The sequence below is a fragment of the Diplodia corticola genome, assembly GCF_001883845.1.
Source record: "Diplodia corticola strain CBS 112549 chromosome Unknown scaffold3, whole genome shotgun sequence".
Taxonomy (NCBI): domain Eukaryota; kingdom Fungi; phylum Ascomycota; class Dothideomycetes; order Botryosphaeriales; family Botryosphaeriaceae; genus Diplodia; species Diplodia corticola.
In genome coordinates, this window is record NW_017971482.1 from 148,982 (window position 1) to 163,652 (window position 14,671).

Consider the following 14,671-nt stretch of genomic DNA (forward strand, 5'->3'; position numbering starts at 1 on the left):
CGCGTCACCGATCAGACGCTGTACTGTGTTGGAGCATAGGTCAGCTGTTTGCTGCCTTTGGCCCCCACAGAATGGCAGCGGCGCGAAGCAATGGTCTGTGCGGAAGCGGTCACGGTGGACAAGGCTCGCGGCTGGAGAGTCTGCACAGGAACGCGCTGCGGAGGAGGGACTGGACAGGACCAGAGGTTGAGGCAGCGATGTCAAAAGGTTGGAACTGGCGGTGGTGCTCAGCCACCAAAGAGACCGGGGGAGGTGAGATCCTGCACGCTTGCCCTCTTCGGAAGTGGGGCAGTGTCGATCGTGCCACACAACAGCTGCAGCCTTCTGCAACATTAACCCTCACGAACTCTTCAACCTTCCGCCATGCCCCCGTGGTTCTCGGAATCCGACCAGGCGCCATGGTCTCAATCCGGGCCCACACCATCGCGTGCTCCCGTAGCTTCCGTCTGCTCGCTGCTGCCCTGGAGAGCGGTCCTTCCGAGCATCGAAGCCTAATCGATCCAACCAGCCTCGAAGATGAGTACGGCCGATTCCGGGTCTGGAGTGGCAATCTGGGCGCCCAGCAGAAAGGCCACAGCTCGCTCGACTATCGCTTGCGGGACAGCCCTCTGCTGCATTCCAACGTCCTGAAGCTACTGCACGAGCTCGAAATTAATTGCAACGAGGCTCGTGCCGTCGTGTCGGGCGCAAGGCTGCCGTACGAGCAGCAGGCAGCTGGTGCCGACTTCAGCGATGACAGCGCTTCCGAGGACTCGGACGACGAGAGTAGAGGTAGCGAGGAAGACAGGCCCCGCTTTGAGCTTCAGCAAAGAATGTTCGAGATCGTGGACATCATCAACAGCCTTTACCGTCTGTCCATCAGGATCCGCAACCCCACCATACGGATTCGCTCTCTAAAGGCTGCGACCTACAGACAGGTTGACCCGGACACCGGCGTCGACGTCCTCAGCCAGTATGCTGAATATGACAGAAAATACGTGGCCGACTCTCTTACCCAGCTCCGCGCCGGCTTCCCGCAACGAAAGGACGAGGACGTTGCGTTTCTTGTTGATCGCCTTAGTAAGGCCATCACGAAGAGACGACAGCAATTCAAGTACTGGAAAAAGCATAGAGACAAGCTTGCCAATTCGTCTCCAACGAATGAAGACGTTGCCCCTATCGACGAAGACCGAGCTCCCAATCCCCAGCTGGGCACGAATGGAGTCGAGTCTTCGCTACATGCCCCAAGCGCCATCAAATTCGATCTTAGAGCACCGCCGAGTGAGGCTCATCCGCGCACTCTTCTTTCCGGAACCGAAGCGACTGCACATCATCGAACATTGGACGATGCTGTCGACAGTCAGTCAGTCACTTCAGTTGCTACAACAGCCCGCGATCTGGGAGGCCACGGCATTGATCTTCCCCCTCCACCAAGCTCTGCAGATGGAGAAAGGGACTTTGAATGCCCCTACTGTTATGTCATTTGTCCCGCGCGATATTCCAAAACACGCTCTTGGAAGTAAGCATCACAACACTTCGGGATATGGCCCCAGCTAATTTCAGCCAGAACCCATATTTTGCAGGACCTGCAACCCTACGTGTGCACCTACAAACACTGCTCGTCGGAAGACCAAATGTTCCGCAGCCGCCGCGAATGGCTTGACCACGAGGCTTCCGCTCACAGAAAAGTCTGGCGATGTCCAGGCCATTCCCACGCTGTCTACTCTTCTCAAGCAGGCATCAGAAGCCACTTGGATGATGCACATGGCGGCGACCTCTCCGAGATGCAAATCAGGCAGCTCATTGGAGTAGCCGAAGCATCGACCTGTGATTCACGCGATTACTGTCCGATTTGCTTTGCAGGTGCCGATGACTTGGGCGTAGCCGGCAACCTGCATAACCATATTGCCAACCATTTGGAGAGGTTTGCTTCATTTGCATTGCCTAGAATCACTCAAATGGAAGACGACAAGTCTGCCGCTAGTATGGACGCGTATCACGGAAGAGGGAGTTCGTCAGATGAAACAGAAGCGGCAAGCTCGCATTGGTCTGCCGATACCGCTTCTGGCTACGAGGCCGGACAGCCCAGTCCCGACTATCAAAGATACAATCTAGAAACCACAGCAAACGATGTGGGAGACCACAGAATAGATCCTGGCCAGGACGCAGGCCGCTCAGAGCTTTCTGCAAGTGCAGTTCAATCGGTTCCCGATGCGACGAAGGACAATTTAGCGGCCTTCGTGGAGGCATCACGAGCGTTAACACCCCAGTATCTCACCGCACAGGGAGAAAAAGATGTGATTAAAGACAAGAGCGAGAAATCCTTCGAGATACACTCAATCGACACGTCCATAGGAGATGACAAAACGGAAACATCAAGAATTAATACAGGAGAACCAAAAGAACAACATAAGATCCGGATATCGAATTTGCCGACAGGAGACGAAGCAAACAGACGACTTTTCGCTTTCTTTGAGACATTGGGCTGCCAGCGTTTTACACTTGATCCGCACGTTGAAGACCGGGGATATGTCACATTCGACAGCCAAAGAAATGCCGAGGAAGCGTTATTGTCCTTCGACGAGACACGATTTCCGAATGTTGAGCTCGAGCTAGAGCATGGCGACGAAAATGAAATGAGTGAACCTACATCTACACCTGGAGGCGCCGGCGCAGCTTTTGACGTTCAGGGATTCTTGGAGACATTGAGCAGGTAAGATAGTGCGAATGCGCATTCCGGCTGGGGCTGACAAATGCGCAGGGTCCTTAGAGAACCTCAGCACAGTAAGACGATTGTCTGGGCCAAAGATGGCAAGACCTTCCAGATCTTGGATGAAGAAGCATTTTCTCAAGACATCCTGCCGTCGTTTGGCTTTGAAGAGTTCCCTTCATTCAAGGACAGTCTGGTAGCCTGCGGGTTCCGTCAGCAATATCGTGTGGACACTAGTGGACTGAAACAGTCCAGCACATGGTTTCATGAGCATTTCCAGCGAGACTCACCAGAGGTCGCAAGAAGCGCTCAATTCTTCACACGACTGCGGGATCATGTCTTTGGACGGGCCAAGCTGAGAGGCTCGCTCACAACTCAAAATATCAACAACAACACTACCGAAATGGACGATGACCTCCGCGGTTCATCAAAGAACGCATATCCGCTCAAGGCCGCCTCCGATATCCCAAGTATTTCACAGCTCTATGTCAACTCTGAGTTGTTTGTGCCTGATTGGCTGCAGAACTCTTCGAGAGCTTCTGCAGATGCGTCATTGCCGGTACCAAAAGACGAGGTCAATCGCAAAATCTCCATGATACTACATGACATCACCAAGCTTGATGTTGATGCCATCGTTAACGCAACTAGCCGAGGTTTAAATGTTGGTGCATCGGATTCTATAGGCTTCCGAGTCCACCAGGCAGCGGGACCCGGGCTTCTACAGGAATGCAGAGCCCTTGGAGGCTGTACGATGAGCCAAGCAGTGATGACTAATGCGTATAATCTACCCTGCCGTAAAGTCATTCACACCGTTCGGCCACATTACTTCGAAGCCGTCCAGTCCGTCGGTGGCGAGGATTTGTTGGCTAGCTGCTACTGGAATTGTCTGAAGCTCGCCGTGGACAGCGGCCTGAAGAGCATCGCGTTTCCTTGCCTGAGCGCTGGCGGATTTGGCTTCCCAAATCGAGAAGCCGCGGAGATTGCCTTACGAACAACGCGGGCGTTTCTCGACGCTGGCGAAGGCGACAGCTTGCAAAAAATCATATTTTGCGTCTACAAGAAGACCGACAAACTCGTCTACAGATACATGATTCCACGGTTTTTCCCCCCAACCAGAACTTGGCTTGGACAACCCAACGAGAGAGAAGTCCGCGTAGAAAGTCCTGGTTCCTTGCTGAATGAATCGCCGGTCCAAGAGCAGGCTGGTGTCTCTGACACCGGGACTGAGACTGCAGAGTCCAGAAAACCGAAGCGGCCCATCGTTTCACGCCTGAGTTCGTCCACGGAGAGCCTGGGCCGCCTCATAGGAGGGCCTGCACTATGGGCGTGCTGTAAATGCCGAGCCAGACCCATGGAGACTCCCAAGTGCCTCATCTGTTATCATGAGCCTTGCAACACTTGCGAGGAGGAAAACGCCAATGGCAGAAAGCCAAACCTATTCCTCGTCGACCTGCATCCATCACCGTCTCTCTTGGAAGAACCCCAGAACAGCGACTTATCTCCCTTCGATGACCGCGAACTGATAAATTTCGAGAAACAGGCCAGAGCTTCTGTCAGGTCACGCCCCAACAGCCCGACGCAGAACTACATCCCCACCTACGTTAAGACGCACCGCAAGCATCTCTCTCTGGACACTTTATTCTACTACGATCTCCCGTTCCAATTCGACAGTGTAAGCCAACACTCAATCCTCAAGCGTGATCCGCACAATACTAACACATTTTCCCAGGCCGATCTAGACTTCATTATCATCACGCGGGAGCTCAACAAAGAGCAGACAGAGTTGCTGTTCGAGCACTCCCGCCGACACCGTGGCAACCTACCATCCCTCATCCGCACGCGCACGCACCCCGATCCGCTAGACGCCCAGAAAACGATCCGCATCGGCTCCGACCCATCCTACAACAACCAGCGTCAGCCAGCCGCAGGTAGCAGCGGCGCCCGCCCCATCTTCCTTCCCGGACCGTTCGTCGCGGCGCATCACTGCGCCTTCTCCATTGACCCGCGCACCCGGCGCTGGGTCGTCTCAGTCACGGAAGCCGGGCGCAGAGCCACGCTCAACGGCCGGTGGATCTTCCCTTTCGAAGTCCCGAAGATCAACGGGAAGAAGGCACAAGAGTCGGACGACCTGCCAGAGCACAACGACGACGGCGGCTTCTTCGTCCGCAGCGGCGACATCCTCGGCATCGGCGACGACGACGACGATCCCAGACCCGTGCACATCTTCCGCGTCGAGCTCGATGGTCTCGGTGACACCGCTGCCGACGGGGGTGGTGAGGACGCGATGTGGGAGGAGGCCGAGGCGCGTGCCTCGCGGTACGGCTTCCCAACCATCGGCCTGGTTGACGAAGACGACAACGACAACAACAGCGAACCCGGCGACGACGATGATGACGACGACGACACCGACGTCGACTTGGACATATCAACCGGCTACCGCATCGTCGACGCCGCAACGCAAACTCCCGACGATCAAGCCGCCGGCCGCGGCATCATTAGTGCTCGATGGACGCGCCTCGACCGCCGTCTCGTCAACCCGGCCGCGCTGAACGAGGCGGGGCTACCCTTCGAGAACCGGGTGAGATACTTGCTGGTTTTTCGCGAGCTGGCGCCGGGCGAGGTGCAGCGACTGGCGGCGCGGACGCGCGAGGAGCGCGCGATGAAGGCTGCGACGGAGTTCACGCGCAAGGAGCGGCGGCGGAAGGAGAGGAGGGTTAGAGAGCAAAAGAAGGCGGCAAGGGAGAGGAAGAAGGGGGCGCAAGGTAGTTTGTAGTGGTCTGTGTGGGTTTTGATGAGGGAGAGATGCGGATGGATGGTCAAGCTTCACGTTCTGGATAGAGCTGTAGATAAATGGATGCCTGGATATCTCCCATTTTTTCTGCCCCATCCACGTTTTCTTTCATGCTTGTCGGTGTGTCCTTTCATATCTCTATCACCGAAACAGTTCTCAGGAAAAGAGAGCTAATCAAATTATCATCTCCAGATTGTGCCATCGTCCACCATCTCTCCCATCGTGGTCAAACCGTATAATCGCCACTTTCAGAAGATCCGTTTGATTTCACCCCATCCAGAACCAGCCGAAGGGGAGGAGATCAAGGCACATGGCAGTCGCACTCGCAGAGGCCGCAGAACCGGTCCGTGTTGTGCTTGACGTGGCAGTACGAGCCCTGGCAGTACCGCTCCTCGACGTGCGCCATCTCGGTGGCGCAGAAGGTGATGCAGGTCGACTTTCCAGTGGCCTGTGTTTTGGTAAAAAAAAAAATTAAAAATAAAGAAAGCCAGGCGGGGAGTGCTGATCTTACCATCTCGCACTGGTTGTACTGGCGCTTGTCGACGGCGCTGTTGAGCTCCATGGGGAGCACGGCGAAGCCTTGGGCGAGACCGGTCAGGCCGCACAGGGCGAGGCCGAGCATGATGAGGGTCGGGCTAGTGGCGTGCATGGTTGGTGACCTACTGCGCTTGCTGTACTGCTAAGAGAGGGTGAGGTTTTGGTGTCAGCGTGTGTTGTTGTTGCGCGGTGGGAGTCGAGTCGACCAGGATCGCGTCGCCGCTGCTTACTGGATTGCTTTGTGGGTTGGAGGAGGAGGATCAAGGATGGGGCTGAGGAGAGTTTGGTGGGCAGTTGTACGGGTGAGGAGGGCGAGTTTTGATTAAATGCGGAGGATCAGGACTGAGGATGGGGGAAAGGAGGGCTTGACCCACGTGAGAGGGTCAATTTGGTGCATGAGGAAGGCACGGATTCTGGGCAGGCGAGTCACTTCTCTCTCACACAGCTTGCATGGGCACGTTCATTGAGAGTGTGTATAGCACTCCAGGGCTCCATGTATTTGGCTAATAAGTAGTCGTCTCTACAGATCAGTGTGCCCGATGTCCGTCTGTGATCGTGATTTGGCCTTCCGTGATGCCCCGGTCTGTGATCCGGAGCTTGAATGTCGCACACGTCTTTTCATGCCACTACGCTCAGAGAGAGAAACAGAGACAGAGAGACAGAGACAGAGACAGAGAGAGACAGAGAGAGAGCGGAGGCCATTGCGTGTCAGCTCTACCAGCAGACGATACGCGAGCCGCAAGGACAGTAGCACTGGCCGTCGCTGCCGTAGTGACCAGGCCTCTGCTTGCAGCGAGCATCATAACAGTCCGGAGCGTGGTCGCCCATCTCAGCGCAGTACGTGGCACATGTCTCGTGGGCGCCCATCTAAGTCCAGTCAGTAAACAACCAATTCGTCTTCGAACGGAGGTGAGGTTTCGCTTGAGACGACTTACGTGCATGCCAGTAGCGTCGTTGTAGTTGCACGCCTCGTCGATCCAGCCAAGCCAGTCAAAGATGGTGCACGTGTGCTCGGGAGCGGCAGCCACCTTGTTGGGGACGTTGGCCTCAGTGGTGGTCTTGGTGGCGGCCTCCTCAGCGGGAGCGCCGGCAGCGAGGCCGATGACCATGCCGAGAGTGAGGACAAAAGCCGTCTTGAAGTGCATCTTGAGGATACTGCGACTGTACTTCAGTGGCTCGTTGGAGGGACCGTCGGGAGCTTGGAAGGGCTTCCTCTTGGTGTGATCTGTTTGTTATATAAAGTAAGATGTGTCAAGCAGGTAAATTGAGTGGTAGCCTGAAAAAAAGAAGAGTGGTGGTGGGCAAAAGGTTTGGAAGCTGCATGAGGAAAAGATCCTATATGCTTTTGCTCCCGAAGCCCCAACCCGCCTGACCTGGTCCCTCAGCCCGCATCACGCGCAGTAAATGAGTGCATGTTGGAGCAGATGCCACTGCTTCAGGAAGGGCCATATCCCACATATGCACACATCATCACGAGGATTCGCCTCATGTGAAGTTTCATTTGCATTGATTGGCCTACATTGACACTGATCAGAGAGAGGGGCGGTCATGCCCACCAGAGCTTCTCGTAGTGATGCCCTGCACTCTTCAGAAACAAACGCAGTTGCAGCTGCCGATGCCGTTGTGCCAACCATATCCTGGCATGAACTCGCAGCGAGAACGCGAACAATCTTGAGGAGCAGGAGCAATGTGATCGCCGAGTTGCTTGTATTGGTAACAAGTTTTGGCGTACTCGCAGTCGACGGGGATAGGTATCCAGTCCCAAACATTGGCCCGATCGGGGACGTTGCCCGGGCCGACGATGCTTGGATGACCATGCCGTGGCTACCTAAGCCGCGTCAGTCTTGCGGTGCCTTCGGGGCGTGACTGCCCTTTTCGCAGAAAGATTCCAAAAACACTTCCTTCCAACTCACCTCATAACTCGCAGAAAGCGACAACTTCCCCTCATCGAGAAGTACCATCCGCCATTTACACGAACGCCGCGTCCAATCAATTTTCTCTCGGTGCCATGCGACCTCTTCCTCATCACCTCCAGCACACACTCAGATACCGACCCGCCAAACCGTCCACCCAAACGCCCCACTAACCACCAAATGGAACCCCACCGCCCAAGCCATCGCATACAAGTACTTCGGACTAAACACCGTCCAGATAAACAGATGCGTCCTCAACACCGCGCACGCCACCATGACGGCCACGACCCCGGCCGCGACCCAGACCGTCAAGCGAGCAAAATGCCTGAACCACATGCCCTCGACCTCCTCGACCGCGCCGACGCCCTCGACGGCGCTCTTCAGCCGCGGGAGGTGACCGGGCTCGGAGACGGCGGCGACAACCTTGCCCCCGGCCGCCGCCGCGTCGTCGCGGCGCTGCACCTCCTTCCACTTCTCCCTCTCCTTCTCCCGCATGACGCGGCGCAGCGCCTTGCTGCCGCGGCTCCAGCGCGCGGCGTCGAGGAGGCCCAGGACCGAGGCCGACGTCCAGTAGATGGGCCCCGCCCAGTTTGCGACGAAGAGCAGGACGCCGACGCCGACGATGTTGTAGCCCGAGACGCCGTTGTAGGCGTTGGACAGGTCGATGCTGGAGATGGCGTTGGAGTTGCCGAGCGCGAAGAAGGATGTGTGGGCGAGGAGCAGGCCTGTGAGCGTGTGCTCCGTCGGGCTGGGGTTGAGCTCTGCGAGGTAGTGCTGTTGCAGCCGGAACAGGAGGAAGAGCGGGATGTTGGAGGCGCGCGTTTGGGTGAGGAGTATGAGGGCGAGGAAGTCGTGCAGCGCGTCTACAATCAGGCCTTGTCGTGGTGTTAGTGTTGGAGCGGTGTGGTAGGGCGCTGTGTGCAGTGTGCGATTGTGGACTTACCGCCAGACTTCCCCTTGCCTTCTGCGTTTTCTCGCAAGACTACCCATCCGACGCCGACGGTGGAACCGATGAAGATGCACCGGACCAACTTGACGAGGTTCAAGCTTTCCAAGAATGCCATCGCGCCCGGGCTGGCGCCGCGCACAAGCTCCGGCGCGTCTCGGGCGGTGAAGCTGAGCTTGAACAAGAAAGCCACAGCACATAACAGGAATGCATTGCCGACTGCGAAGGTCTGAAGCTGCTTGCCCTGGCTAGTCCTCGGGAAGCGGCGGGTGAGGTGCGTCTTGATCCGCATCGTGAGATGGATGTATGTTATGCTGACCAGCGACCACAGTACAACAGGGTGTGTCATGATTACGCTGTGCACAATATCAGGAGCACCAGCGTACTTTTGACCTGTCTGGTTCCAGCGACGAGCAATCCGATGGCACAGCAACAAGGCTGCAACCGGGAGAACGTTACGGGGGACGTTGGTCTTGCGCGACTTGAGAACGAACAAGAGAGCAAACCACGCTGACGTCGCCCAATACCAGAAGTGTTGCTCTTCTTCCACGTAGCTGCTCGCAAACATCATGATTCCGTACAAGGCGGTCAACAAGGCAAAGTAGACGCCGGCGGCTGATGTCGGGAAGAGACTTGAGGAGATGACCGTGATAGCAAAAGCCATGCTGATCGTGGCCAAGACAGCACCGATGATGAGGAGAGTGACATTGTAGTTGCTGGCAGTGCTACTCAGCACCTCTTGAGCAGCTTGACAGAACTAGAACAACGTTAGACGAGTTCCCAAATTTCTGATTGTTACTTACCTCAAGTGTTTGATCAATAATGAGCTCGGCCTTCGGAGGCTTGTTGACGCCATTCTCGAGGCTATCTTTCACTTTGAGCCATTTGCAGGCTAGTTCGTCGCCAGCTGAACTGGCGAAGTCGCACTTGGCAAGAAACGACAGATCCTGGAACGGAGAATTGGGGAACGTGGCTTCAGCGATTTGCAAAATCTGATACGCGTTTCTCAAGAGAAGTTGGGCTTGGTCATCTCCTATGCAACTGTGAGTAAGTTGCTATCCAATGATCTCTGGTCGGCACGAGCTTCAGACTTACCCCTTGGCCACATTTGTAGGAAGTGAGGGATGAAAACTCCCAGGTTGTTCAACGGCACAGGGAATCCAAGCAGGCCGGCAAGCGTTGGGGCAATGTCGGACTGTTCGATCTTCTCATAATAGTCGAAGTCACGGGACGGAGCTACCGGGCAAGGTAGGCCTTTCGAGATCTCTTTTAGCTTGGGAGACATGAAGACGAGAGCAGGAGATGTTTCTCCCGGAGCCGACCCGCCGTGATTGCCGCCGTCGTTCATGCCATGGTCACCGCACAGAACCAAAAGGGTTGACTGAAGGTGGGGTTGAGTCTCCATGGCGTCGTAGATTTGTTCTACGATTCCGTCCATCTCGATCTGCTTCGGAACCATGTTCGGGCTGGGGGAGCAAGTTAGTTGCGCATTGAAGAGGAGAGGGTAGGCAAAGATGTACCTCGAAGGCCCAGCCTTGTGGCCGATGTGGTCAAGACCAAGATAGTGCATGATCATGGCATTCCAGTCACTGTTGCGAAGCTCACCGGGGACATGTCTCGTCACGTTGTTGTCCACTTCGGTGAAATCCTGCCAGTTTACAAGTCTCAGCTCCATTGGTATTTATGTACATGGATTGGCGGCGCCAACTAACCGAAACAAAGAAGCTCGAAGTACCATCGGCACGTTCGAAGGTCTCCGGGAACAGCTTCAGCCAGGTGTCGTCCCCGTACATGACGAGTTTCCCTCCTTTCTTGGCCTTCAATTGGGCCAGCCATGTGTCTTGGGACGCCAGAGTAGATGTGGTATCGGACTCGGCGAAGTTGAGAATCACGTCTAGGAAGGAGGGGATGGAGCCAGTGGTGATTGCCTTTACACGGGGCATGGTGATAGTGGGGGACGTGGCATGGGCAGTGAAGGGCAGAGCGGCGCCAGAGGAGATCAAGCTGCAGAGTTGTCAGCGGAGATGCCGGTCGGGTGTAGCAGTCGGCGTACCTTTGGGTAAATGCAAAGCCAGAGGCATTGGAGAAGACGAAATCACTGCGCGATTCAGCAAAGGGTCCCCGAGACTGAGCTTCAATGCGCGCACCTTCTGAGCGCATCCACAACCATGAAGACAACTTTATCGAAGGGGGCGTCGGGCGGAGAGCCGTAGACCGAAGGGCCATATTCAGCAAGACCGGGGAGAAAGGGCTTGTAGGGGAAGAAGCCGACGGCGAAGGTTAGCACAGCAACGGGGATCAGGACATTGGCGGCCGTGAGGAGGGCCCGCTGCAGCGCAGTGGGGGCGGACATTGTGGGAGCGGCAGCAGTGGGATGCGCGATCAATCCATGCGGGCAGGCTGGATCGGGAATGCGTGGGGAAGCATTGGCGACGGGCGGCGAGTTGAGAGAGGTGTTCGGAGCGCGTCGGCGGCGCGAAGTCAGCGGCTCGGCTGCAGGTGCAGGGGCGGTGCAGGGGCGTTGCAGGGGCCCGCTGCCTGGCTCCGCTGCCTGGCTCCGCTGCCTGGCGCCGCTGCCCCCGCGCCCAGCGCCCAGTCGGATCGTCGGAAGCGCGAGCGTCTTAAACACGACCTCTCGCCATCGATAAATAATCCGTCACCGCCCTTCGCCATGGAGCCCGCCGACAATGGATCGCATCGGGGATTTCTGGAAGAAGAGCAAGCGCGAGGTCAAGGACCTGCTGGCTGACGCCGGTCTGCGCGACCAAGCTTCCCCGCAACAGCCTCCACCTCCGCCCTTCGATTCCCATCCCAGTCATCAGCAGCAATTCCATGACAAGCGGCCGCAGTTTGATCACTGCCACCATGACTGCCACCGTCGCCGGAAAGGCATCTTCTGCCATTACATGGTACCCAGCTGGCTCTACCTTTGTCCTGCACCCAGCTTGCTGACCAGAAACGCAGGTTGGAAGCATGGGCAGCATCGATCAAGCCCACACCGATGTCAGGGAGGCCATGTCCGTTGGATTCGATGCCTTTGTTCTCAACGTCCAGAACGTGAAGGACGACTGGTCCTTGAACGCTCTTTCCTGGGTCTTTGCCGCCGCCGAGGCCGCCGGTTTCAAGCTCTTCTTCTCCTTCGATATGGATGTTCTCGCCGACCCCGTTGATTTCCTCCCGCTTTTCGTCCACTATCAGGCCCATCCGGCTTACTATCGCTACCAAGGCTTGCCTTTCGTCAGCACCTTCCAGGGGGGCCGCAAGGACTTTGACCTTCCGCACCCCAACGACGGCTGGACCTTGAAGTTCCGCGCCCAGCTTCAAGACCGCTATGGAATCATCCCCTTCTTCGTGCCGGACTTCGACGATCATGGTGGCGCAGCTTATGATGACAACTTCTTCAACCGCTATCCCGTCGTTGATGGTGTGTTCAGCTGGGAAACGGCCTGGCCTTTCAAGGACGACGGCATCAGCGACGTGAGCTCCGCTGTTGATGAGGTGGGCATACAGTGTGCCCATAATGCCGGCAAAGTGTACATGATGCCCATGTCTTCGCTCCAGTTCAAGCGCATTGATGGCAGCGGCAATTGGTATCGCCGCGGCGAGCTGAATCTCGCCCACCGCATGGCCCAAGTGCTTGCCCTGTCTCCCGATTTCGTTCAGGTCATCTCGTGGAACGATGCCGGTGAAAGCCACTATGTTGGTAACGTGTGGCAAGAGGGAATCGCCAGCTGCCCGGAGATTGGCCTCTATACTGACGGCTACGACCACAAGGCTTGGCTCCACGTCATTGCGCCCTTCGTAGCCGCTTGGAAGGCAGGTGCCACACATCCGTCTCAGATTGTGCCGTTCGGCGAGTTTGCTGGTGCTTTTTGGTACCGCGATCGCCTAGCTGGCACGAATTGCCCCGGCGACCGCATGGGCCGACCTTCTGGCTGCGAGAATGCCGAGGATGCCGTCAACTTCGCCATTTTACTGCCGGCAGACACGCACGGTGTTGGTATTAACGTCTGGAGCGGAGGTGAGCTTCTTGCGTCGATTGCGGGACAGCCAGGGCTGAATGCCCACAGCGTGAAGGGGATGAAGGCAGGTCCGCAGCGGGTCGAGCTCATCAAGGATGGTCACCTTCCAATGGGCGCCGGAGATGGCCCCGTAACCGTCACTGGTGAGGCAGACGAGAACAAGACGTATAACTACAACTACCACGTTGTGCATATTTCATGAGTCCTCGGTGCCCCGCGGTCATCCTGGCCTGGGTGGGTATGTAGTCGTTGCACTAGATCGGCCTTAAGACTGTAGGTATTCCTCCATATACGGCCGTAGAAGACTCAATCAACGAGCTGCGAAGCTTTGTCTCGCGCTTCTATTTCAGGCGTCTTTCTCGGCTACGCAAGGGTACGCGTCTACTGCAAGGCCATCAATGTGACGCAAACTGCCCTTTTTTGAAGTTTGAGTTGTTCCGCAACGCTCGGGTTGATGCTGAGCATCACAGCATTTCCACAGTGGTGAAGAACCGTGTCTGGACGTAGGGCCGGTGCGGGCGACCCAGTGACCGCCACAAAAGGCAACTTCATCGCAACCTATGCATCACACGCAGGGAAGGTTAATCGAAAATGGAAGGCACAACCCACTAAGCTTAGCCGAGCAGGCAGGCGCACCTGCCACGGCTGCCCTAGGGCTATATACCACTCCCTTCCTCCTCAAATCCTCCACCAGAGCTTCTTTCTACCCGACCTCACCTCTTCGTCACTTCTTCGACGCACCGGCTCAGATCATCCACTCAATCAAAGCACTCTGATTCCAGGAAGAATCTTCTCCACTTCTTCGACCCCGACAAGATGTTCTCCTTCAAGGTCATTCTTGCTTTCTTGGTCATTCAGGCCTGCTTCCTCGCCGTCACTGTCAAGGCCGATTTCTGCGATAAGGTCTATGACGCCATCTTCGATGACAGCGACAGCGACATTTCCCGCCGCACCAGCCACATCAAGCGCAACGACATTGCCGGCATCGTGCCGTCCACCTGTGACTGGGAGACCGGCACCCAGGAAGATGTGAGCCTTATGCAGATTCCCCCCTTCCACCAAAGCTCCACTCACCTCGACTCACTTGATTCCACTTGTTCCCTCAATTTCTCCATAAGCAGCACTGACAAACCCCGATCATTGCAGGGCGAGGGAAAGAAGGGTTGTGTTGCCTGGTGCAAGACCCTCTTCCGCAACTCGGATGACTGCAACGACTCCCGCTGCCTTGCTTGGGACGGCGCCTACGAACTCGCTGGTCCTAACAAGGGCAAGAAGAAGTCTGGCAAGTGCTCCTGCACCTGCGGTTGCCCCAACCTCGGTTGGTGAGGAGTGAGGGCATGGACGACAAGGACTGGACAGCACCCACACTTTGTCGTTCGTACGACTTGCAGCAATCGGCTTTCTCTTTCACGCCGTTTGACTTCGGGTTAGAAGGTGGTCTGCACAATAGGCAAGACACACTAGTGATTTCCTTTTCAGACGGATGGAAAGTTTAGACCCGCAGTTTCTCAACGGTGGGTTGCTTAGGTACACAGAGGCCAAATAATCTGAGATTCTGATTCTCAAATCCGTCCATCGTGACCTCCTTGCGCAGTTGAATTTCACCTTTGAACGAAGTCGCGTAGTGCTCTGATTGACTTTTGCATCGGAACCAACGCGCCTGATCCACGTGAGTGTATGCGCCAGGTTTCACTGCCTAAGCTTGATGCGAACGCAAAGTACCAGAAGTTGCCCTTACTCATCTACCATCTACCAACACGATGCACCCTCGGT

At 56.2% G+C, this 14,671-nt stretch overlaps 5 protein-coding genes across 5 annotated transcripts; 3 read left to right on the forward strand and 2 right to left on the reverse strand.

The window, feature by feature from the left end:
- Positions 1-71: 71 nt before the first annotated feature.
- On the forward strand, positions 72-5,462 carry BKCO1_300051 (macro domain-containing protein; the record flags this gene model as incomplete). Its single annotated transcript, XM_020274212.1, has 4 exons — positions 72-1,498; positions 1,547-2,692; positions 2,741-4,361; positions 4,419-5,462. The coding sequence occupies 4 exons, from the start codon at positions 72-74 to the stop codon at positions 5,460-5,462; spliced, it is 5,238 nt and encodes a 1,745-aa protein (XP_020134470.1).
- Positions 5,463-5,781: 319 nt separating this feature from the next.
- On the reverse strand, positions 5,782-6,129 carry BKCO1_300052 (uncharacterized protein; the record flags this gene model as incomplete). The annotated part of the gene is made up of 2 exons (XM_020274213.1): positions 5,782-5,928; positions 5,992-6,129. 2 exons carry the CDS (start codon positions 6,127-6,129, stop codon positions 5,782-5,784), a joined length of 285 nt encoding a protein of 94 aa, XP_020134471.1.
- A 602-nt stretch (positions 6,130-6,731) lies between these two features.
- On the reverse strand, positions 6,732-11,229 carry BKCO1_300053 (gpi ethanolamine phosphate transferase 2; the record flags this gene model as incomplete). The annotated part of the gene is made up of 11 exons (XM_020274214.1): positions 6,732-6,884; positions 6,953-7,242; positions 7,537-7,845; positions 8,068-8,805; positions 8,874-9,633; positions 9,680-9,909; positions 9,972-10,342; positions 10,397-10,524; positions 10,589-10,880; positions 10,930-10,974; positions 11,024-11,229. 11 exons carry the CDS (start codon positions 11,227-11,229, stop codon positions 6,732-6,734), a joined length of 3,522 nt encoding a protein of 1,173 aa, XP_020134472.1.
- Positions 11,230-11,563: 334 nt separating this feature from the next.
- On the forward strand, positions 11,564-13,100 carry BKCO1_300054 (glucan endo-alpha-glucosidase agn1; the record flags this gene model as incomplete). Its single annotated transcript, XM_020274215.1, has 2 exons — positions 11,564-11,785; positions 11,841-13,100. 2 exons carry the CDS (start codon positions 11,564-11,566, stop codon positions 13,098-13,100), a joined length of 1,482 nt encoding a protein of 493 aa, XP_020134465.1.
- A 614-nt stretch (positions 13,101-13,714) lies between these two features.
- On the forward strand, positions 13,715-14,224 carry BKCO1_300055 (uncharacterized protein; the record flags this gene model as incomplete). Its single annotated transcript, XM_020274216.1, has 1 exon — positions 13,715-14,224. The coding sequence occupies one exon, from the start codon at positions 13,715-13,717 to the stop codon at positions 14,222-14,224; it is 510 nt and encodes a 169-aa protein (XP_020134466.1).
- Positions 14,225-14,671: the final 447 nt, after the last annotated feature.